Source organism: Dipodomys spectabilis, unplaced genomic scaffold (assembly GCF_019054845.1).
Source record: "Dipodomys spectabilis isolate Male_0828 unplaced genomic scaffold, ASM1905484v1 ptg000783l, whole genome shotgun sequence".
Lineage (NCBI taxonomy): Eukaryota > Metazoa > Chordata > Mammalia > Rodentia > Heteromyidae > Dipodomys > Dipodomys spectabilis.
Window position 1 is genome coordinate 10,995,052 of NW_024871460.1, and position 26,703 is coordinate 11,021,754.

The window sequence follows — 26,703 nt, forward strand, 5'->3', positions numbered from 1 at the left end:
GTTCTTGATTTTTGCCGTTCTCACTGGAGTGAGGTGATATCTCAATGTTGTTTTGATTTGCATTTCTTTTATGGCTAGGGATGTCGAACATTTCTTCATGTGTCTATTGGCCATCCTTCTTTCTTCTTCAGAGAAGTTTCTCTTTAAGTCTTTCGCCCACTTATTTATTGGGCAGTTGTTTCTTTGAGGATTTGTTGTTGGGGGGTTTAATTTTTTGAGTTCCAAGTATATTTTAGATATGAGACCCTTGTCCGTTGTATGGCCAGTAAAGATCTTCTCCCAATCCGTGGGCTTTCTATTGATCTTGCTAGCTATGTCATTTGCCCTGCAGAAGCTCTGCAACTTTATGCAATCCCATTTGTCCAACCTTTCTTTGATTTGTTGTGTTTCCAGGTCTCTATTCAGAAAATTTCGGCCTGAGCCAAGGAGACCTAGGGTTTCTCCTATTCCATCCTGTAATGTTTTCAGAGTGTCTGCTTTGAGTTCAAGGTCTTTGATCCATTTGGAGTTGATTCTGGTGCAGGGTGATATATAAGGATCTAGCTTAAGTTTTCTACATGTAGTTAACCAATTTTGCCAGCACCATTTACTGAAGAGGTTGTCTTTCTTCCATTCTATTGTTTTAGCTCCCTTATCGAAGATTAGATGGCTATAGGTCTGTGGGTTCATTTCTGGGTTTTCAATTCTATTCCATTGGTCCTGAGGTCTGTTCTTATGCCAATACCAAGCTGTTTTGATTACTATGGCTTTATAGTAGAGTTTGAAGTTTGGTATTGATATTCCTCCAGCAGTGTTCTTTCCATTCAGGAGCGTTTTTGCTATTCGGGGTCTTTTATTGTTCCATATGAATTTTTGGATTGCCTCTTCTATTTCCTTGAAGAATGAGGGTGGAATTTTGATAGGTATTGCGTTGAATTTGTAGATAGCCTTGGGAAGTATTGCCATTTTCACGATGTTAATCTTTCCAATCCAGGAGCATGGGAGGTTTTGCCATTTTTTAAGTTCTGTGTTGATTTCCTTTTTCAAGATTTTAAAGTTTTCATCATAGAGGTCCTTCACTTCTTTAGTTAAGTTAATTCCTAGGTATTTTATTTTTTGTGGGGCTATTACAAATGGAGTTGCTTTCCTAATTTCAGCCACACTTTTCTCATTGTTGGCATACAGAAAAGCCATTGATTTTTGGGGGTTAATTTTATAACCTGCTACTTTGCCGAAGTTTTGAATCAGCTTGAGTAATTTGGGAGTGGAGTCTATGGGATTCTTTAAATACAAGATCATGTCATCTGCAAAGAGGGAGAGTTTTATTTCTTCTTTCCCTATTTGGATCCCCTTTATGTCTGCATCTTGTCTTATTGCTGTAGCTAGGCATTCTAATACTAGATTGAAGAGAAGTGGAGAGAGTGGGCATCCTTGTCTTGTTCCTGAGTTAAGAGGAAATGGCTTTAGTTTTTCACCATTGAGTATAATGCTGGCTGTAGGTTTGTCATATACAGCCTTTATCGTATTGAGGAATGTTCCATGGATTCCTAATTTTTCCAAAACCTTCATCATAAAGGGGTGTTGGATCTTGTCGAATGCTTTTTCTGCATCTATTGAGATAACCATGTGGTTCTTATTCTTGCTCCTGTTGATGTGATGAATAATATTAATTGATTTGCGTATATTGAACCAGCTTTGCATCCCTGAAATGAAAGAATGACATTGCCCCATTTGTTAGGAAATGGAAAAACTTGGAAAAAATTATATTAAGTGAAGTAAGCCAGGCCCAAAGAAACGTAGGTCCCATGGTTTCCCTTATTTGTAATATCTAGTATATGTATGAGTCAAGCGGAAAAGGTCAGATAATGTGATGTCAGGAAAATGAACCCTTAGATGTGTATTTTAATGTTTTTTTCTTTCATGCATGTGTTTCTAACACATTTATAAGATTATCTCTTTGTTGTTTTGTATGTCCCTCCCCCACAGTATAACCCTTGCTTTCACTATATTTGATGTCAGTATAACTTGTGGAGGAGATGGGGAAAAACCAGTTGTTTAAGGATACAGGTGGACCTGTTGCAACAATGAGAAGTACAAGTTGTCATGTCCAAAACGAACTTTACAATGTTGGTGGGGGGGGGGGGGGGTCTGGGGGGAGGGAGGAAGGAGAAGGATTGGGATTAGGGGGGGAGGGGGGAGGCTGGGAAGGGATGTGAAGGATAAACAAAGGAGGAGGCTGCAATGCTTGGTAAGAAATGTACACATTATCCTGCCCATGTAACTGTAACTCCTCTGTACAGTATGTTCACAAATAAAATTAAATTAAATTAAAAAAAATAAAAATAAAAAAAATAAAAAAAAAAAAAAAAAAAAAAAAAGAGAGTGACAGATTGAGAAGGATTGAGAAACAGAGAAAGAGCAAGAGCCAGAGAGCCAGAGAAGGAAAGAGAGAGAGGTAGAGAGAGAAGGAAATCTGGAGGGATGGGAGGAGAAAGAGAGAAAAGGAGGGGGAGAGAGACAAAAAGAGAGGGAGACAGAGACAGAGGAACTGGATTCACAAGCTTAATTTTTTCACATATATTTTGTTTGTGTGTGTGTAAAGATCACTGTAAATTGGTAAATCCTGGTAAAGTTGGTGAATCCACTGAGAACCTCAATAAATCCCCTAAGATCTCAGTACTGTGAGCTCTAACTTAAAATATACACCCTCAGTGACAGTGTCCTAAGCTGGTATCACGGTATATTTGCTTCACTATGAAATGTTTTCAGTAATCATTCTTTTGGAAAGTGGTATCTTTCTTTACCTTCTAATTAACTGCTGTTTTGTCCTATGTACAACACAAATAAAAAAAAAAAAGAAAGAAAGCCTGGTGCCAGTGGCTTATATCTGAAATCCTAGCTACTTAGGAAATTGAGATCTGAGGACCACTGTTCAAGGCTGCCCAGGCAAGGAGAGACCATGAGACTCTTATTTCCAAAAAACGACAGAAAAGGAGAAGGAAGAGGAATATCGATAATAGGACACTTATACATTTATAGAGATTTAAGCTTTCTTGTAGCTATCCACAAAACAATAACTAAAAGTAATTGGCATATTTACAAATTACATTTAACCAATATATCACAAAATATTTAGTCATAAAACTCATGATTTATTTTATATCATATTTTCATATTGAATCTTGAAACTTTAGATGATATTTTATACTTATAGTACATCTTATTTGAAGATTAGTTTTCCTTTGACAATAGTTGATATTTAATAGATTAGAAGGATCATTTATTTATAATTAAAATAGACTTCATCATTATTATTATCCACTATTACTTAGATATCACCATAACCCTTGTGTTCTTCATAAAATAATCAAATAAATATATTTAATGCTGTATGAATAAGATGCTGCAGAAATTATATTCTGATATATTTCAGAAATACAAATCATACCATCCTTTAAGGTACAACAGTAAAAGTAAAGTATAACCCACTGGAAAAAAAATGATGTCATCGTTAAATGAAAACATTTGGCATTACATACAACTAAATTTAAGTTTAAAATAATTATGCTTATATTAGATTAAAATTGAGCTGCACTCTAAATGCTCAAAATCCATTAGTAAGTGGCTAATGGGTGACATTTTAGATTGTGCAGCTACCAAAGATAAGATGAAGATCCTCCCTGAAGTACTGAGGCTAGACCTGTCCTGCTTCAAGAAAGCACTGAAGGGGCTGGGAAGGTGGCTCCGTGGTAGAGCGCTTGCCTTGCATGCATGAGGCCCTGAGTTCGATTCCTCAGCACCACATAAGCAGAAAAAAGCCGGAAGTGGCACTGTGGCTCAAGTGGTAGAGCGCTAGCCTTGAGCTGAAGAGCCGAGGGACAGCACTAAGGCCCAGAGTTCAGGCCCTGCGACTGACCAAAAAAAAAAAATGCAGTTCAGAATGCTTCTAATTTCAAAACTTAGAATTAACAAGTCATTTACAATTATCATTGCTCTCCCTACTCCATGCAAATTCACAGACATATTTCAAATAAGAAAAGTCAAAAAAATTGTGGCTGCCTCATTTTTTAAATTTCCATTGTAAAGGTGATGAACAGAATGGTTATAGTTACATATCAGATATTGAGTAATCTCCTTTTGAACAATGCTACTTCTTTCCTCATTTTCTCTCAGTTTTTCCCCCTCCTCCCTCATCCTAAATTGTATAGTCTTTTCCAACATAGAGCCTAGTGAGTATCACGGCTGAATTGGTTCACCTTTGTCCCACCATTTCTGCACTTCCCCTTCCCATCCCCAAATCAGATAAATTTACATACAAGACAAAAAATACTGGAATCAAACAAAGGTAAAAGCCAGCCACCAGCAACCTATGCCTGCATCCTAGCTACTCAGGATGTTGAGATATGAGGATCACAGTTCAAAACCAGTTCTGGCAGGAAAGTCCATGAGACTCTAATCTCCAATAAACCACTCAGAAAGCCAGAAGTCACGCTGTGGCTCAAGTGGTTCAGTGCTAGCCTAAAGCGGAAGAGCTGAGGGGCAGAGCCCAGGCCCAGAGTTCAAGCCTCACAACAGACAAAAAAATTGATTAATTAATTAATTAAAAAATAAAAAAGTAAAAGAGGAAAATAGGAAGAAAAAACATAAAAAATAAAGCATTTGACTGTGACTCGTCTTTTTAATACTTGAAAAACACACACTATTTTGAAAATAATTTTTTCTTATCATTACATTAATGGTTAGGCTCACATTGTCAGATAAATGGTAAAAAAATATTGGGTTCTTTAAGAAACAAGAGTAGAAATTCTAACTCTGAGTCTACTACAGAGAATTAGTTAATAGTATTCTTTGGTGTATTTCTTAGTTTTAGGCAGTCTATTGTGTTTATTTTTCATGTAAAGAAATGTGCTCTCTACTCTGTATGAAAGGCTCAATAGTTAGGTCTTTTAAAACATTTCTTAATCATGACAACCAGGAAAAATTAGCAAATTTATGTTACTCTATGGTAAAGCTACCTGCATTCCAAAAGTGTTCTGCACAAAAAAAGCTGAACAGGATTCATTTACTGTAAGTTTTATCTTTGGTTAGACTAATTTGACCATGAAGTTACCTTGGAACAAACACACCTCCTAGATGTAGGAATAAGGGCTCTGAATTGGAAAGATCATTCAATAGCACTGATGAGAAGGAAAGAAAGGAAATTCTTTTTTTATGAATATCTTATTTGAAATAAAGGGCACAATGACTTCCACTTTTGCCACGATAGTCAATCACTCGTCTGCTTCTCTCCCACATCTCTTTGGGCTTTGAACATTTTTAGTTTACCTTTGTATGTAGATCACCCTGCACTACTCTTTTCTCCCTGTGAGACTTCTTCCTGTATAATTCATCATGTATTTTCATGCTACATTACTTTGCTTCTTTTGCTGTGCAACTAACTTAATAGCTCCACATATTGTACTCACTTATAATTAAATGATAAATAGGACTGCAAGATAAAGTCAGTCAAGGGAACACTTTGCTTCAGATCCTACATGGAATGTTGTTCCGTATTATGTTGTTAAGAGTGATCAATGTTCTACTCTTAATTTAATGGAAAACTTTACTAAAATTTCTGCATGTGAGGAGCTTTTTAGTCAAAATGATGTCATCAAAACCAAGAAAATGACATAAATAAATCATGTTGGCATACTTTATTTCTATCATTTCATTGCTTTTGTGTGAGGAAGGCTAAAATATGTCAGAAAAATGTGCTATATCTACTGAGGCCAATGTCTTCTCAGAAGTGATAGAAATACCCTAATTAAGACTATACTTAGGTGACATATATGTTTGGTTGGATTTGATTTATAGGTTTTGGGAATATGGGGTTTCTTGAGTGGCATAATTTGAAGATAATAACTTTACTAGGCTTTATATAATTCCACCGCAGAGTTTCTGGATCAAATCTTGGTTTGTCATTATTACAAAATTAGGTTCGTTTTCATTTTCTTTCTTTAACTTTTCCATGAAAAATTCATATTTGAATTTGTTCTTTTGTTCTCTATCCTCAAAATAATATTAGCTATTCTATTTTCTCAGAACTTGTTTTTTCTTTTAAACCAATTAAATTTTACTATTAAAGGTGTTTTAATTATTCTAATAGTGTATTTCTATCAGATAAATATGTTATTCATAGTTTAAAAATATCAAAACCTCACCCTTATCAAAAATCACGGAGAAGAAACATTTACAAGTTTGTTAAGGTATTATACATCTCCATCATTTTTACAGTGTGAAATAAAAGATCAATCTTTTGAAGAATAAAATATAAAAATAAATGAGAAATGGTTAACAACTTTAACACCAGTTAATTTTATATTAAGTTACTAAAAAGCATGGGTTATTTTTCACTGTGTCTCACATTTATTATGTTTTATTCATAATTACTCAAGCATTTTTCATAAACTTGAAATCTATTAAATTATGGAGGCCAATTGTTATAAGCATCAAATAGGTAATTACATGTTCTTTAGTAATACAAGTAAAAGGGAATTTCTGTATCTTTTCACAAGATATAGCATGATCCACATGAAGGAGGATGTGTAATTTCCTCGTTTTAACATAGTCAAATTAAAGCTTTCTTTTGACTTTCAACCCAACTCTTGAAATTCTGATCTTCATCTTTCATGTTAGCATAGCAAAAGCAAAATAACTCTGATAGTTAAAGAAAAAAAGACTTTTTTTTTTTTTTTGAGGTCTGGTCATGGGGCCTGAATTCTGGGCCTGGGTGCTGTCCCTAAGCTCTTCAGCTCAAGGCTAGCACTCTAACACTTGTGCCACAGCACCACTTCCGACTTTTTTCTTTTTGCTTATGTGGTGCTGAGGAATCGAACCCTGGGTCTCATGCATGCAAGGCAAGTGCTCTACCACTGAGCCACCTTCCCAGCCCCATAAAGACATTTTTTAATCTACATGAATATTTCAAATTTTCTCTTTTTTAAAAATTTAAGCTAATTATTTCATAAAAGCTACCTATACTTTGGACACTATTTTTCCCCTCTTCCTCAGACACTAAGTATTTTCTTTCTGGATTCACAAGTGCCATCTTTGAGAATCACAGTTCATCATAAGGGAACAAAAAGAATAAATATAAAATAATTTAGATTTAGTTATTAAGTGGTAGTCGCTTAAAATGTGATAAAGACTGAAGACTCAAACATTTCCTAACTTTGCATCTTTATTTTAATTGTTAAGTAGTTATACAAACAAGTTGCCATTTAACATTTAAATCTTCTTTTCAAATTTTAGTTGTTCTAGGACTCTCATTGAACTCTATTTCAATGGTGAACAAATTTAAAAATTTTCAGCATTGAAATAGATATATTAAAATGGCAGATCTTAAACTGTTGTGTGCCAAATGCGATTTTGTCCATGAAATATAGACTTGTTTCCTAGATCAAATAGTTTTATAGGTGTCAGACTTTTGTATTCCAGTTACCTACCAACATAGATAATATATACTTCTATGGACAATGTAAGATAGACTTCTGTGGATAAGATAGAGTTTCTCTTAATCATCTGTACCATGAGCTTAAGAAAATTCCATAAGAGACCACAATGAATTCACTCTCATAATCTCACCTTGAGATACTCTTAATAATTCATATCAATTCATAGTCATTTATTGACAAATGCTTAAGAGGAATATTCTGGGGTTGTTCTAAATATTTTGCTAAGAACAGTATGATTAATGAGAAAGGCAAAGTCAATACTTTTATGACTCTGACAATGTAGTGGAAGTAACATTCAAATAAAAGTAATATAAATATGTGAGTGCATGTGTATACATACATATGTAAGTGTATATATATATTACAGAGTATAAAACCTGCATTTGTACCAGTATGTGTAAATATAAGCATGAAAGAATTATAGGTGAAAATGCCTTCCATGATTATTAAACAAGTGGAAAATAGTTAGCAGATAGAGAAATACAGGAGTATAATCTCTAGACTAGCTAACCAGAAAATATATCTGACGAATTAATATGCGAATGATATTATTGGCATATCACTTGAGTTACGAGAAGAATAGAGTTGGGTCAGAGACTCAGACAGATACAATAAATGAAGGAAGCCTCATAACTTGAGAATATTAAGTATACACACGCTCTGAAAAGTACTTCTGACTTAAGATTGAACTGAAATGTTCCTTAGCTCATGACAAAGAAGTCAAGAAAATATTTAAGCAGAGTTACTTTGATCTTTGAGGGATTTTTTTTTATATCTTGGTGGACAATATACCATGAACAGACAAGAATAAAAGCTGGACAAATGCTGTGTAGCACAATTCTGGGGAGACAAAAATGACTGATTATACAATTACGATGAGGAGATCAACATGAAGAAAAAAGGATTCATTATAAATCTGAAGAAATTGACCATTGAATGATGTAATAATGGATTATAAACAATTCTGAAATTTTTGAATAACTCAGTATTAAAAAAACTACTAAGTATGGAAAAGGGCAAAATATAATACCTTGTATAAAGATTATTATTTTGTGATCTAGTGGAAATGATCAAATGGGTATGAAACTATAAAAATCGTTATCTATGCTTTAATGTTGGCATGATTTCTATTTGGAAATCAACTCACTTGTTAGTTACTCTTGCCTAGCTCTCACCCTAATTCCTGATGGTACGAAGTACAAAGAATAGCTATGTACTTGAACTCAAGACCTCAGAGTTCATGCTACCTGTCTCCATGTACTTTGGCATACTGTCAAACATGATGGTGGCTTGAGGCATGAAGACATGTTTCCCTATCTCACCATGGACATGAAAAGCAGAGATGAAGACAAGAAGTGCCTAGGATTTACATACCCACAAAGACTCAGGCAGATCTGACCTCTAAAGATTCCAGAGCCTCCCAAAACAGTGCTACCATTTGGGTACCAATTCCCCAACACAGGAACCCTCCCTACAAGGGTTATAGTCACTGTGTCTATCTCCCTGGACCACTTTTAATTGATAAGACATTTCATGATTAATGGAAGACAGTACTGTTCAGTTCTTATTTAACTTACTAATATAATTTGATCTAGTTGATTCTCTTCTCTTAATGCACATTTTTGTATTTTTTTTAAATAAAAACAACAACAACCAAAACAAATTTCCTGCTACCCCATGTTACTGATCCACATTCTTTGCAATTTTCCTCTCACATTCCTGAGCAGCATTCAGGCTTCCACCCAGATCTCTGGGGTCATTTTATGTACATGCTATGACTACATATGCTGATGACAACCAAGCAGAGCCTCTGACATGAGCTCACACATAGGAGTACTTACAAGAATCCATTTAGGTTTTCTAGTGTGCATATCCAGTGTTATTACTCCATAATGGAACTTTTGATAATTTGTCTTGGTATCATATCACCAAAGGATGTTTTCCCCAAATTATTCAGAAACAATCTTTAAAATAATCCCTCATGTCTCACTTTTCCTCACAGATCATATTAGCAAGTTTGACTTGTAATTTCAACATAACCATGACAGGATCAACTTCTTGCTACATCTATTGCCAGAACTCACATTTCTGTGGCCACCATCTACTGTTTGGGTCATTCCAATCTCATCTGTAAAGCCTCTTGGGTACCATTTTACTGATGATGAAACAACCAAAATAATACATATATATACACATTTAATATATGTAAGGCTCTTTCTTATTTCTTTACTCCCCAGTGGTTCCATCTCACTCAAGAAAACTTCTTTCAAAGTGATTTATATGATTTGGTCAACTTTCCTTCTTTCCTTGCTCTGCCTATGTTGCTTTTCCTCTAAATGTACAACGTATTTGATAGCTCCTCTTTCTCATTTTCTAAATTATGAGACTGAAGACTCAGAGATACTGGTCAAGTTTTCCCAGTTCTTATCATCAAAGTAGATAGTGATAGGCAATCCTCTCCGATGTTCCAATTTCCTGTTCCTAATAGAGCAACAAAGAGGGGACAAATGCTTTACTAATCCCATCAGAATTCAGCTTTATTATTATCATTGCCAGTAATGACTTTTTAAATAAATTGTAACTATTGTCTCATGAATGCCTATGATTTTAAAGGATAAATTTGCCTATTTTCTTTTACTTTATCTTTAATGGTGAATGAACATTGTAGCTGGAATGAGGTAGGGTTTAGTAGTCTTCAAAAGATATAAAGTTTCAGTTATATAGTAAGAAAAATACAAGAGGTCTATTATACAAAAAGTGACTATGGTTAAAGTATGCTTAAAACTTGCTAGGAGTATAATTTTAAGATTCTTATTACAGAAAGGGAGTTCACTGCATGTAATAAGTAGTTATTTCACAATATATACATATTTTCTGTCATACATGATAAGCATGTGCAATAATTTTAAAACAAAACAAAAATCTCTTCCTCATCATAGGTTTAATGAAATTATTTCCCGAGCCTCATAAAATGAATGGGAAATTTAAATGCCTTGTCTTTCAAAGAGACACATTTCTATTATTTTGACATGCCATTCTAGCTGGAACAGATAAGAAGAAAACTCAACATAAACAACTGAAAATAATTATATTTAGTCAAAATTTAAGAAAAAAATACACTTAATAAGTCATGTCATCTAAATATAAAAATAATCCTGGAAATTGTCAGAGTGTGAAATTTTTATTGAATTTTATTGTGAAAATGATGTACAGAAAGCTTATAATTACATAGGTAAGGTAATGTGAACATTTCTTTCAAACAGTGTTATCCCCTCCCCTGTTTTCTCCATATTTCCCTCTTCCCTGACTGCCCTGCCCTCAAGTTGTAAGGTTAATTTCTAATAAAGTGTTTAGTGAGTCTCATTCACCCTTTGTCCCACCATTTCTGTGATTTCCTTTCCCTTCCTACATTTATATTCAAGATGAAAAGTATGGAAATTAGAAACAGTAAATACCAGGGAACAAACCAGTGGAGAAGATAATGAAAGTCAAACAGTGCCTGCATGCACGTACACACACACACACACACTCATATGTGTGTGTGTGTGTGTATATATATATTAACATCATTTTATGGTCATATGTACACACCTATTGTGCTATTGTGAATCTGTACTTTACTTAATATGATTTTTCCAAGTCTTTCCAATTCCTTATGAATGGGACAACGTCATTCTTTCTGGTGGAGGCAGAGAATTCCACTGAGTATATATAACACATATTCTTGATCCATTCATCTACTGAATGGCAGCTGATTTGATTCCAATATCTTTGCTATGGTGAATAATACTGCAATAAACATACTTGTGCTGGTAGCTTCAGTGTGGCCTTCTTTGTGAACATTTGGGTAAATGCCCAGGATTGGGATTGCTGGGTCATGTTCAAGCTCTATGTTTAGTTTTCTGAGGAACCTCCATATTGTTTGTCATAATGGTTGAACAAGTTTACATTCCTGTCAACAGTGTAGTTAGTAGTTCCCTTTTGCCATCTCAGCCAACATCTGTTATTGTTAGTTTTCTTGATAATGGCCCTTCTAACTGGGATGAGGTGGAATCTCAATTTAGTTTTGATTTGTATGCTTTTATGACCAGAGATGTTGAACCTTTCTTCATGTATTTATTGTTCATTTCTAGTTCCTCTTTAGTTCTCTAGCCCAGGTGGTTGTTTCTTTGAGTATTTCTTATTGGGAGGTTTACTTTTCTGAGTTCTAAGTATATTGTTGATATGAGGCCCTTGTCTGTTGTATAGTTAGTGAAGATATTCTCCTAATATATGATTTTTTTTAAATTTTTCTTGTCAGTTATGGGGTCTGAATTGTGGGCCTGGGTGCTGTCCCTCAGCTCTTCAGGTCAAGGCTAGCACTCTACTACTTAAACCATAGCTACACTTCTGGCTTTTTCTGCTTATGTGGTGCTGAGGAATGAACCCAGGGCTTCATGCGTGTGAGACAAGTACTCTACCATTGAGCCACATTCCTAACCCAATCTGTGGGTTTTCTATTATTATTAGTAGCATTAGTATTATTATATTTTTGTTGTTGTTGTTGGTTGTGGGGCATGAACTCTTGGCCTGGGTGCTGTTCCTCAGCTCTTCAGCTCAAGGCTAGTGCTCTACCACTTGAGCCACAGTGCCACTTCCAGTTTTTTTCTGCTTATGTGGTCCTGAGGAATAGAACCCAGGGCCTCATGCATGCAAGGCAAGTACTCTATCTTGAGCCACCTTTCCAGGCCCTGTGGGTTTTCTACTGACCTTGGTAGCTATGTCCTTCACCGGGCAGAAGCTCAGCAGTTTTAGGCTAGCCCATTCTAAATTTAACAATTTAGACCTTTCAATAGCTAAATTCCTGTAGCTTAAGAATTTACTAATGTAAATTTGAAACCAAATATTCATCATAATCCTAAGACTTAAAATCTAAAACTTATCAAAGGGTAAATTCCTTCAAATACATTTTTAACAGTAGAATTATGATTTCTAGGTGTCCAAAGAGCAACGAACACCTGCTTTTGCTTGTTATCTTTGAAGTTACCATTTACAGATGATTTTGGAATTCCTCTCACATTATCTGCAACAAAACTGAGTTCACTGCCATTTTCAATGTTTTTTTTTACATATCTCTCCAGCCATGCACATATTTTTCTTTTGACCTCAATTGCTGCCTTCCATAACTACCTTCCCTATTCAAATATAACCTGCACCATACTTTTCCTTATACAGCAATTTAGTTATGATATTTCTCTTTACTCATCTTCCCTTGATTATAGTCCTCTGTGTATATCTAGTAGTTCCTGTAAAGTAAAATTCTATGCTTGATTAACCTTTATAGGTTTTAGACTACAAACAATGCCTTAAAATTCCTGAGTCTAGAAGACATCATCTTAGAATTAGTACCCTGTTTTTTAAGTTTATTCCTGGAAATGTTATGCTGGCTATACTTTATGAGATGCTAGACTCTTACAGATACTTTTTGTCAAATAAAAGAGCAAAGGAATTCATATCACTAGCAATATACATTTCTATTATTTTCACTTGGTAGAGTAAAAAAAAATGTTGTTTTGATGTAAGATATTGAGTTGCTTGTTTATATATTATAATTTCTAAGTAACTATGTCTTTAGTGCTTCAGATCTACACTGGCCTACATTAAAATTTGAAGCGGGAAGATGGAATATGGGAATTAAAGATGTTGATGTGGTGTAGCATAAACAAACACAAACACAAACACAAAACATTTATTGCATTTGGATAAATAAGTTTTATTATTTCCAAAACTTTCACTCTCAATTTCATTAGTGATAATACAGATATTCCAATTTCAAATTATTTTTTATTACTGTTAGTAATTATGTCACATCATACTTTTGAAAACATCTTTCTTTGGATCTTGCTGTATTGTTAGCATTTAGAAACTGATGTAGGTAAAGTTCATTTTTCGACATAACGACTTGTACATCTCATTGTTGCAATGGGTCCACCTGCATCCCTATTTAAACGATTTATTTTTCCCCTTCCCCTCCACAAATTATACTGACATCAATACACGTGAAAGCAGGGGTTTATACTGTGGGAGGAGGGACATACAAAGTAACAAAGAAATAATCTTATAAATGTGTTAGAAACAAATCACATGAAAGAAAAAAAAAAACATTTGAATACATATCTTAGGATTCATTTCCTTAACATCACCTTATCTTGACCTTTTCTGCTTGACTCAGACATATAATAGATATTGCAAATAAGGGGAACGATAGGACCTATGTTTCTTTGGGCCTGCTGGTTTACTTCACTTATATAATTTTTTCCAAGCCCTTCCATTTCCTAACAAATGGGGCAATGTCATTCTTTCTGATGGAGGCATAGAATTCCATTGTGTATATATACCACATTTTCTTAGATCCATTCATCCCTACTGAGGGCATCTGGGTGGTTCCATATCTTAGCTATGTGTAAATAATACTGCAAATAACATAGTTGTGCTTGTAGCTTTAGTATGGTCTTATTTGTGATCATTTGGGTAAATGCCCAAAAGTGGGATTGCTGGGTCATAGGGGAGCTCTATGTGGAGTCTTTTGAGGGAACATCATTCTACTTTCCAAAGTGGGTTGAACAAGTTTACACTCCCACCAACAATGTAGTAAGGTTCTCTTCTGTCCACATCCTCTCCAGCATCTATTGTTTTTAGAGTTCTTGATTTTAGTCATTCTTTTTTATTATTATTTTTTTATTGTGAAAATACTGTACAGAGGGGGTTACAATTACATGGGCAAGATAATGAGTACTTTCTTATCAAGCATTGTAGCCTCCTCCTTTGTTTCCCCTTCCCATCCCTTCCCATCCTCCCCCAGCTCCCCACGCAATTATCCCCGCCCCCCCCCCCCCCCCCACCAAAGTTGTAAAGTTTGTTTTCGACATAACAACTTGTACATCTCATTGTTGCAATGGGTCCTCCTTTGAGTTGGTATCTCAGTGTCTTTTTGATTTCCTTTTCTTTTGTGGCTAGAGAGGTTGAGCATTTCTTCATGTGCCTATTGGCCATCCTTCTTTCCTCTTCAGAGAAGTTTCTCTTTAAGTCTTTAGCCCACTTATTTATTGGGCAGTTGTTTCTTTGAAGATTTGTTGTTGGGGGATTTAATATTTTGAGTTCCAGGTATATTTTAGATATGAGACCCTTGTCCGTTGTATGGCTAGTGAAGATCTATCTTCTCCCATTCCGTTGGCTTTCTATTGATCTTGCTAGCTATGTCCTTTGCCATGCAGAAGCTCTGCAACTTCATGCAATCACATTTGTCCAACCTTTCTTTGATTTGTTGTGTTCCTGGGTCTCTATTAAGAAAATTTCGGCCTGTGCCAAGGATTGGGGAGGGGGGAGGGGGAGAGGGGAGGATTGGGTTGGGGGGCAGGGAGAGGATGGGAAGGGATGGGAAGGGGAAACAAAGGAGGAGGCTATAATGCTTGATAAGAAATGTACTCATTATCTTGCCCATGTAATTGTAACCCCTCTGTACAGTATTTTCACAATAAAATAAAAATTAAAATAAGTATTTTTTATAATGAACAATGGTAAGAAAACAAATTAGAAACTTGTGTTCCTTATAATAAAATTTTCCTTAGGATACTTTCATAAAAAAAAGAAACTGATGTAGATAATTTCCTTTATGATTATTTCTCGTATAAATTAACCATGTATACCCTCTTTTGTCATTATATTTAATCTTTTTACTGGAGGAAGAATAATAAATTGTATTCGTTTGTCTTCTTTCATGTTTTCTTTGCTTTTTACATCTAGTTATATTTACAAAGTCTTGTTTCTTTTGAAAGTGGACTTGTTCTTTGAGTTGCGAATGTTTAATTGAAATGTAGGACATGGAGTCAAATACTGAGTGCTGTTTCCTTTCAAATATTCCTTGGTGGGTATATCAAGCAAAATTTCATACTATACTTGCAATTAAATATGATCTAATTCACTACATGCTAGTTTTCTTTACTTTGTGATCATAGATTTATTTTTTTAAATTTTCTCCTTTAGCTAGTTGTTAGTGGTTCATATCAGCAATTCTAGATACTAAGGAGATAGAAATCTTGGATCATTGTTTTATACCATGATGGGCAAAAATCTGCAAGATTTTTTTTCAGTAAACCCAAGTAAACAAAGCCAAAATAAAGGTAAAATATAAAAAGTCAAAACTGGAGGAATGGCTCAAGTGATAGAGAACTAACCATGAGGGGAAAAGCCAATCAAAATAACTAGGCCCTGAATTTAAGGTCCAACATTCTCATATATCAAAACATACATACAAACATATTTGCTATTTTCACCTGTAACCTTTAAATCTTAAGTTTTCTTCACAGCAGGTCTGTAACAAACCCTCTTAATCCTTTAAGACATATTCACTACACAATAGCACGGTGATCTTTCTTAAAATTAGTCAGGCTAAATACAAACACTCATTGTAGATTACCAGCCCACTGGAGATAAAACTTCATTGATACCAGTGATGATTTAATACTAAAGGTTTAAGTCCTACACCTACCAAAAAAATCCCTGATCTTCCTCTCTTGGCATATGTCTCACAAATTTTCAAGATCTTTTGGGAATTTTCCACTAGCTTTCATAGAACTTCCTCCTCCCTCCCCCTCCCACTCCCCTCCTGCTCCTCCTTCCCCTCCTCCTCATTCCTTTCCTTCCTCCTGTTTTCCTTCCTCCTCCTTCTCTTCCTCCTTCTCTTCCTCTCTTTCCCTCCTCTTCCCCTCCCCTCCCTCTCTTCCCTTCCTCCTCTTTTCTTCTTTTTCTCCTTTTTTTTTTTTGTTGTTGTTGGTCCTGGCGATGTCCCTCAGCTCTTCAGCTCAAGTTGAGCACTCTACCACTTCAGCCAGAGCTGGTTTTCTGGTAGTTTGTTAGAGAAAAGAGTCTCACAGACTTTCTTGCCTGGGCTGGCTTTCAACCACAATCCTAAGATTTCAGCTTCCTGAGTAGCTAGGATTACAGGTGTGAGCCACCAGTACCTGGTGCTCCTCCTCTTTTTTTAGGTCATAAAATATTCTATATTCATTAATTAAATTCTAGTCAGCATTTATTATTTCACCTTTAAATTTCCTCCAATTTATTCTAGTTTGTTAAATTATTAGGTTGTTAAATTTTTGGTTTGTTGTATCATATACTTAAATTCCTTCTAAAAAATGTAATTTGCTCATTTGTGTTTCAACCTAATAGTGCATTAAACTTCTAAAAGAACTTGTCAAATGGACCACCAAAACTACATGCCCCTCATTATGACTTCTTAACCCATGAATTCTTGAATTAAACTAACTTAGATCATCTTTTATTCTTAAGATCCATTTAAATCTTAATATCCATATTGTTTACAAACTTCAGAGCAGACAGTTTTCTGATATTTTGGCTATCCCTCTTCAGCATGTATAGTTGGCTTTAGGGGTCAGGCAACAGCATTATTCACAGTCACATTTGTGCTGGTCACAGGGGACTGTCCCTGCTGCTTTTAGCATCTGCTCTTTTCAAGGACGCTATTTCTCAGCTTTCACTATTCCCATCACTTGGTGTGTTATTTATTTGAAACATTGGTTTCAATTAGCCTTTTGTATATATATATATATATATATATATATATATATATATATATATATATATATATATATATATATATATATATATATATATATATATATATATATATATATATATATAAAATACAATATAATATATATATAATACAATATAATATATATGCACATATATATGTATTTGCATATATATTCATCTCAGTTGTCATTCTTCTTTCTAGATCATCCCAGGGAGTTTCTCATTCTGTATAGATCCTGCAGTGAATTCCAATAAGGAATTTCTACTCTGTATATTTACATTCTTCCAGCCATGAAAATGTTCATTCTAGTGCAGAAGTTCTGTGATGAAGAATTTTTTGCTTTTTATACTTTTGAGATGCTCTCATGGAACAAAGGGTCAACTTCATTATCTTTAACATGCCATTGTGTGACACTGATTATAATAGCAAATTCAAACAAATGCATCATAAATTCCTACACTCATACATGAATGCACAAGTGCATATGTATACATGTGCATACACATGTGTGAAGAGATTTGCTAACACACTTCCACATAATCACTCATACATGAATGCATATATAATATGCACACAATAGCATATCCATTAACAGTGAACAGCAGCTTAATCCCCACACCAGAGAATCCAATAAACTAATACATAGAACTTTCTTCTCTATTGCAGTCTTAGAATAAATTAGAAAATAAAGCTCAAATATAGACATTGAAGATCTTAATTTCTTGATATTTAACATTCTGTCTCTTTTTGGGGACATTACAACATTCCTCTCTATCTTAAAAAAAATCTCTTGATTACTCTGGGTAGAAATTTAGACAATTCCCTTGGTTTATTGTACTATTTCTCTCCCATATTTTGCTGTTTATGTTTACCTGACATTTTTTATTTCTCTATTTAAGAAGTATAATCTTCCTATCTCCAATTTACATTAATATCTTCATCTAGAATATATTCTTGTTCTGATGTGTAGGCATATTTTTCAAATATTTTCTATTTCTTGCTGAATCCTGTATTGAACACAGAATATGGCTCTGATTTCTTAAACGACAGACATTAGGCCGTTTATCTGTAATTATTTCATGTTCCTGAAGTAGCAGGGAAGCAGCGGAAGATGTATTAAAATTTACAGGTATGGTATTTAAAACACAGACATTGAGAAAAGGAAAATAAAATTCTTCATTCTCCATGTTATAGGAGGAATAGAGTGCAGAGATATTAGCTAAGTAATTAACACTTGCATTCTTTGAAATGAGTGCAAAATAATTTCACATTTATTATCTACAAAATGTAAACCACAACTAGTTTTCTGGATCTTTTCTTCATATTTCACTCATTTTTCTGTCTCAGCAAGTAAATTCTATTAATTCTATTAGAAATTCCAGGATTTTATTTGTAATGAAATCATAAATTTATATATCTCATTTCCAGGGTTTCTTTGAGTTAAAGCTGCTCTAATTAATACTCTGATTTATATTACAAAGTGTGGTCCTAAATGTATAAAGAATCAAAGAGAGATTTCCAGGTGTCATTATGTTAAAGTATATACTCCTGAGATCATTCTTGATCACAATTTTATTTTATATCTAAATTTTTAATCACCTATTGCCAGAATCAAGCAAAATTTCAAAAGCAAACTTGAAGCTAAGTGTAGACAACATAAATCACAGTCATTATTTTATAATGTTGACAATTATTTGTTAATGGTATTAAAACACTTTAAGTTAATAATCTTCAAGGAATATCTATCTATCTATCTAGTGAAATTGAGAGTAAATGGCATGAAGAAAGATGAATTTATCAAAGTATCAAGGTTAACCCAACAATCTAAATATGGGCATATATAAGAGCAAATATAACTCTTAATTAATCATAATAATTCAATATGCAATGATTAAACGTATCTGTCTTTTATGATAATGATTACTTTTGAAGGAAGACTATGAAATATTAGAATTTCTAAGGTAATACTTTCCTTCCTCCAATATGCCATTTCTCAAAGCCCCGGTAGCATTTATAGTCTTGCCAATTTATCTTGTTCTTATTTAATTTGATGCTATGAAATGAAGTGTTTTACAGAGTGTTTGATGGAGGAAAACATGATGCTTTTTTTTATGTAAACTTCCTCTTAAGCTGCTTTATTTTGGCATATCTATGTAGAGTCTCACCTGTAGCTCAGAAGCTTTCCATAGCTGACACCATCATGGCCTTGCCTCTACAATAGGAGGTCTTTCTTAGCCAGCCATATCTCTCTACACCTACCTATTAGTAATGAAATCAGCATTTCTACATATAACAATTACTGGAGTTGTAATAAATTCATGATAAACCAAGTATCAGACACATTCATTAAATAGTCATTAAGGCAAGCTTCACACTCCATGTGTATATGTGTCTACACACACACACACACACACACACACACACACACACACACACACACACACATTCCAAGTTGACCTAATATCCTCTAGCAGAATGAAAACATAATCATATAATTACATGTAGCAAGACTGTGGAATAATGGTCCTGATATAACATCTTAAAAAAACTATTTTGGTTCCTTTTATCCATAAATGACTACATTTTCCATGTGAACTAAGAGATACTCTATACGTTTCTCTATGGAATAAAATAGATTAAGTGAATGCTAATTTTCATTTTCTTTGGGAGTGAATCTAAATGACAGATGGATTGGCTTTAATTAATTGATGAGAGCTGCTATAACAAAGGGGTCTAGACCTGCTTGATTCGGTTTGATGTTTGTAGAAAGAGGTGGGATGTTCTATTTCCCTTTCTACCAATGGTATCATGAATCTGACTCATAAATTAGGTCTTTACTTTTACATTATCATTCTTTGCTACATGAAAAACCTTTAGTACATATTTAGTGGTTTTTCTAAAGTGCTTATGTGATTTGTGTGTATGGCAAAAATTCAAAAGAATGGCTGAAATAAGGAAATAGGATGACCCATTGCAACAATGATAATAACAAGACACTATGTTGGAAAAGAACTTTACAACTTCGGGGGTGGAGGGAGTAATCAGTGAGGGAGCTAGGTGAGGGAGGGTAGTAGGAGAAAAACAAAGGAGGGAGTAACAATGCTCAACCAGAAATGTGCTCATTACCTTACTCATGTAACTGTAACCACTCTGTACATCATGTTTAAATCAAGTGAATTTTTTTGAAAAGAATGGCCCCCAGGCCCAATAATACAAATAATAGGGATAAATGTGTATGAAAAGGAGAGCTATAAGATGCAGAAATCTGATTCTGTACATTTATTTTAAATCAAACTGATGGCACAAATAGCAATCACTTCTTTGAGATAATACCTTCAAGGTTCTCACAACTCTAAATTTTGCATGCCATGCCCCTCCAATTTTTAATTCTAAGAAATAGGATCTCTACACTTCCACATTTTTGACAATTCTGTGGTGATATTTAGTGTATTACTCATACATATAAATATTTATACAGCTTTGTCATTGTTCACGAACACAGTACTCTAATGTTTTTGAAGTAATTTTTAATTTCCATATTTTACTCATAAACTTGTATTTACCAAAGTTAGTTATGCGAGTTGAACAAATTTCAAAAACATTCAGAATTTGGTATCCATATCTTCCAGCACAAAAAATAGATTAATGTATTTAATATTTGTTTTATAGTAAATATTTTTTTGGATTTGTTTTAGTTTATACATCACTAAATTTGTAAAAGTATCTTACTATCATCATTTTGTACATGATGGCAAATATTTTATTTTTCATTCATTTATTTTTCTTATTATTTTATTCAGACTACTTGCAAGTTGTAAGCAGTAACAAATCCAGTTGGAAATTTTAATATTGGTTTCCTCTGTAATGCTTACAAAATTAAGTATTTACAAATTAAAATGTAGCAAACAAAACTATAAATATATGCTCATACATTAAAATAAATAGTTACATTTAATATAATTGTTCTATTTTTAAATAAGTATGTAAAATCTGTTCCTAAATTATTATTATTTTCTTATTTAACTGAGAATTAATTTTCTTACTGTAATATCTCAGAAATCTAGATGCATTTTATATTACTTTTGTCACGGATTAATTAGCAAAGTATATCTTCTTCATTAAATAAAATAAAAGACTGCAATCTCACACAGTCTCAAAATAAAGGCTTTATATTAAAATTTTATTAGGCTAATATATACTTATTTTTAAAAATAGAATCATAAACTCTTTCCATATTCACTTACTATTCTCCTAGGTGGAGCTACAATTTTTTTCCAAGTAACCATTCATCAAAGAAATATTTACTGTAGAATTTTAAAGACCAGTGTTTGGCCATTTATTCTCTAATTTGATCATTGAAAGTATGCATAAACGTAACAGCTTTTAAGTTACCACATGTAAAACACATATTTTATCATACCATAATTAATAATATTTAACATACAGAATTCTTTCATTGTTTTCCCAAGTACTTCTATTTACAGAAAATGATATTATGTAACATGTTACACAGATTGTCTTTGTTTATCTCATTCTCATATTCAGTTAGTTTCTGTTAATGTTGACATATTTACTGATGTGAGCGATTTTTAAAGAAATAAAAAATGATGAATTCAATTACATGTCTTAAATTTCATGGAATATCTACTTGATGAAACAAATAGAATTGTTGCATTATGAGTATCCCAATTTTATTTTGTGTTACATTATTATGTGTATGAACTCTTTTCAGTTTGCATGTTGTCATTTTAAGTGTTGTCATTATATATTATTTTATTGAATATCCATTCAATTGCTTCAGATGAAATATTATAATTAAAGAAAGGAACAGAATATCTGAAGATAAATTCTATAATGTGTCAAATATAAATATCAAAAGGCAACTTTTTAAAATATGAAATTAACTTTTACCTGTTCTTATGTATTTGTAATACTGTGGGCCTTCTGTTTTGTACCCTTGTGATGAGTTGAGAGCATGTGATAAAATTATGAAATAATATATGATAATGGAAATTTAATTAAAAGGAATTTGAAATATAATCATGTAATAAGAGTTTATGCAATACGTTTTCTAAATGATACTATCTTAAAGCCTTGTAAAAAGTGCTGCTGTATAGATAGATATAGGTAAATAAATTCAATATCAAATTGAGCTTTCAAAACGATTTTATACAAACAGTATTGAAATTCTAGTTCAATATGGTATGAAATATTATTAATATATTTTCAAATTTGCATGTTCAGCCTGTGTCATCCATTATCACAATTTTAATACTACATATATTTATGATTTAAAGAAGCATGCTTCTATATGTAAATCATTTCATATTACTTTTTTCTTTGTTGGAAAATATTTTGTTAAATAATAAAATTACTTTGCAAATTTCTCATATGGCAATTAGCTTATTTTAAAATGTATTTCAAATAATTTAATGACAGGATAACTTCCTTGTATTAAGCTAAATCATTTATATATGATTTAATTTCAAATACAGACTGAATTTCCTGAATGTACATTTTCTTCTTTTAATTTGAGTTACGTGATTTGTTGTATACATTTTTTCTGTACGATAAGACAATGTTTACCTGACTATGCAGTATATTTCATTTATAAGATAAGAGAATTAAATATCGCAACTTAGTATTGGAAAACATATATAAAATGTATGATAACAGATGTTGCTATAAATAATTCTAAAGTTTCTTTAACATTCCCTACTCCCTCATAATACTAATTTGAAGCCAAATTATTTGAGTGCTTTTAAGCTGTTAAAGTATAAATTTTGATGATTAAAAAAAATCTGTGTTTTATACACTCACAATCTATCATATCAGAAACTAGTTTACACTTAAAAAACTGGATTACATATATACATCAAAAAATTGTATGATGAATGATGATTATTGCTTATTCACAAGTCAGTGTTGTTTCTTTATAGTTTCACTATATGTATTAAATTTATTTTAAGTTTACATACACTTCAATTTTCTGCTTTCCTGAACTTGTATATACTCTTTTCATGAAGTTGTATTTTCTAAGTTACACCCACTTCAAAACAATAAACTTTCAAATTCTGAAGTAACAACAGAAAAACTTGAACTGATTGTTATTTAAGCAATTAAATTCTAGATTCCACACTTTTTCAAAATGATGATTTGAAAGTTAAAAACAAAATTATCCCTTCCCTTTTTGTGGTTTAGAAATGGTTATCATTCATTTTAATGTTTCAAAAGTAATTTTGCATTGATAAATAATTATAGTCACACTACTGCCTGGTGCTGGGGCCTAATGCCTGTAATCATAGCTACTCAAGAACCTGAGATTTGAGAATTGTGATTTAAAGCCAGCCCAGGCAGTAAAGTCCATGAGACTCTTCATTTCCAATTAACTACTGTAAAAAAAAAGAATGGAAAAGAAAGGAAAAGAAAGAAAGAAAAAAAAAGAAAGATAGAAAGGAAGAAAGGAAGGAAGGAAGGAAGGAAGGAAGGAAGGAAGGAAGGAAGGAAGGAAGGAAGGAAGGAAGGAAGGAAGGAAGGAAGGAAGGAAGGAAGGAAGAAAGAAAAGAAAGAAAGAAAGAAAGTGAAGCTTTGGCTCAAGAATTTGAGTTCTGGCCATGAGAAACAAAGGTCAGGCACAGAACCCAGGCCCTGAATTCAAGCCCTACAACAAGCAAATATTTATGTATATGTATATATACATAAATATTTATATATTTATAAATATATATATATATGCTATTTTATCTGCAAAACCAAATTATCAGCTAAGAAAGTAAAAGCAAAATTATTGTGTTCATCACTTTGCAATATTATTTTAGCTTTATTTTTGCATTCATTCATGTATTTGTAGTTGCTTTTCAAGAATATTTCTTGAGCATCTGCAGTATGTCAGGCGGTGTTTTAGATGGTCATCTTTTAGCAAATGAATACAACATACAAAACCTTTCTAGAGTTTACACTTTAGTATGGCGAAGGAAATTTTATGGATATTATCTTTTGAAGCATAAAGACTAGTTATAAAAACAGGCCATTGAAACATAGATCTTATTAGACTATGCTTATTATAAAATTGTGGCTTATGAATGCTTTAACATTAAAATATGCCCTGCATGTAGGTTAAGGGAATAATACAGAATTGCTATCACCACTCGTGGGTTATAGCTTTAATTATTGGGGTTGCTAACAAAGATTAATTAAAACTTTGCTAATTCTGGAGTCTTCAAAAATTGGGAGTTTAAATTTTTCTGTATACTTAGGTGCTTCGCTATAGAATCAGTATAAACCTGTTCCCAATGATTACCATTACATTAATTCAAATGCAAGAAATATTAGCAGATAATTCATGAGAACACTGTCATAAATATCATAATTCAGCTTACCTTTTGTTTAAAGTAGGAGATTGGATGTTTGGGAGAGAGTAAAAAATCCCATTTTCTCATTGCATACCCAGCTGCCCTTGTTTATAATCAAGTTTCCTTCTTAACACCTGAAAATCTGGAAATACAAATGAGGTTATAAAAAAGGTTATATTTTTTTATTTTCATCTCATTCCATAAATATGCTTTGAAAATTACAAATTTCAATTAAATTCCAATGATAATGAGTAGGCCCAGATTTTGGAACAGTGAGTAGCCAAGTATAATACCCAGTATCTGGGTGCCATGAGTTCTGATAGTCCTGGAAACAGTTATGGCTTATCTATCACATTAAATATTATATTAATTAATATTACAGACAAATGTTTGCACTCATCATGAGTTTAGTGTACTGGTAGCTTTAGTAGTGTTTTTTCTGATTAAAAGCATTAAAATATTTTAAATGATTTCATAGTTGTCATAACTAATTTATATCAGGCTTCCTTATAATATGTTCATTATTCAACTTGGATATATTTGTAGCAAAATGTGTGTTATTTAGCTTACTGATCAAATAAAAGATCAATGTTTGACTTTTTTATTTCATGTTGAGTTTAAGCCATAACATAACAAGATGGAAAGAGTAAAATGGCAGAATATTCTCAAAAGATACTGAATAAGACCAATCTTTTCTGATGAAAACTATTGTGACGTGGTATGTTTGGCTAAAACATCTAATTAAATATTATGAAGATAATTTAAAAATATTTATGTGGAGGATATATGAGAATATATATCCACATACCACTCATTGGGGTTAAGAACCATCTAGGATTTTCTTTTTTATCTAGAATCTATGAGTCCTAAAGCATACCCTTATCCCAGGTATAGCATAAATATGTGTGTGTGTGTGTGTGTGTGTGTGTGTGTGCGTGTGTGAGAGAGAGAAAGAAAGAGAGAGAGAAAGAGAGAGAGAAAGAGAGAGAGATCTGGCATTTTAAACATTTTTTAATTGAGTGAAACCTTAAGAAATGAACAGATCCAGTAATGTATTGAAATATCTTATTTTTTTGCTAGCACTAATAAATCATAATTCATTTAGACAGTTTTATTGTTTTCTATTTTTAACTTTAATTTGAACATTAATAAAAAGCTTTATTTAGAAATAGTAAAACCATTTTATTATTTATAATTTTAGAGCATGTGTACTTCATGATGGAGCATTTTAGTATTTTGAATGCTTTCTGGCAAATGAATTGAAGATAGACATTCACATAGAGTAATTTCAAACAATTTTTTCAACATTTCGTTTTCATTTTTGCTTTGATTTTAAATTTTCTTTCCTTCACTTGCTTGCTTTAGAGCATTCTGATATCTCTCCCAGAAATTATGAAAAAAACTGCGCAGATAATTCAAAACATAATTTTGAGAAAAGTGTGGTTACATAGTTACCCATTCCTTCAGAACTTAAAACTTGGCAGCCATTTAAATGTTGGTAAAATTCCTCTATGAATTAAGAAAGCAGAAAAAAAGAAAGATTGATTTCTGAGCCACACATAGACTTTGATCGTTCACTCCTTTCCAATGTATTCCATTTGAAATGTGTTGTATTTTGTGTGTAGTATCTACCCATAGGTTGATAGATACAAACAAACCTACAGATCTGGTGTGCTTCACATTTTAGTAGCTTGTTTATGTTTTGCTTCATCTTGTTGATTACCCTTAAGGTAATAGAAGAGAAATATAATTTATTAAATTTAGCAAACAGTAAAATTTAAAAGAAAAAGTTAGCATCTAGTGCTACTGTATCCCACAGGTTCTACATTGACCCACACTACCTCCACTGGTGAGTTAGAGGAGCATAACACGACTACCACTGGTGCTCTTGCTGTTGCTAGCACACCTGCAGATGTTACTGTATCCAGTGTTACAGCTGTCACCATCCATAGACTTTCCGAGGAACAGCGAGTGCAAGTTACGAATCTCAGAAATTCAGGTCTGGACCCCAACACGTCCATGGACGGGCTTTCTCCTCATGAAGCAGATACACAAAGTACAAAGAGAAGACCAAGAAATGCTGAACAGATAGAAAGAACTAAAGAGCTTGCAGTTGTTACTCATAGAGGTATTGGATGTTATTTTACTTGTGCCCATTTAGTTACAGCCAAAGCTATCTTTTGGTAATGATTTTAATTAGAGATTGAGCTGAGAGCCAAGATGTAGAATGTGGGGGAAAAAAACCAACTGGGAAATAGCTGAACCCTATAGATAGTAACAGCAA

The 26,703-nt window shown here is 33.0% G+C and overlaps 1 protein-coding gene across 4 annotated transcripts in view; it reads left to right on the forward strand.

The window, feature by feature from the left end:
• Csmd3 (CUB and Sushi multiple domains 3) overlaps positions 1 to 26,703 on the forward strand; it is a 926,836-nt gene that overhangs the window by 332,153 nt on the left and 567,980 nt on the right. The window contains exons 7-8 of one of the 4 annotated variants that reach the window (XM_042673149.1): positions 598 to 600; positions 26,239 to 26,547. The exons of 2 other annotated variants lie outside the window; for them this stretch is intronic. In XM_042673149.1, coding sequence (XP_042529083.1) covers positions 598 to 600; positions 26,239 to 26,547 — 312 coding nt within the window. The remainder of the gene's footprint in view (positions 1 to 597; positions 601 to 26,238; positions 26,548 to 26,703) is intronic. One more of the 4 variants, XM_042673150.1, reaches the window with a different exon arrangement.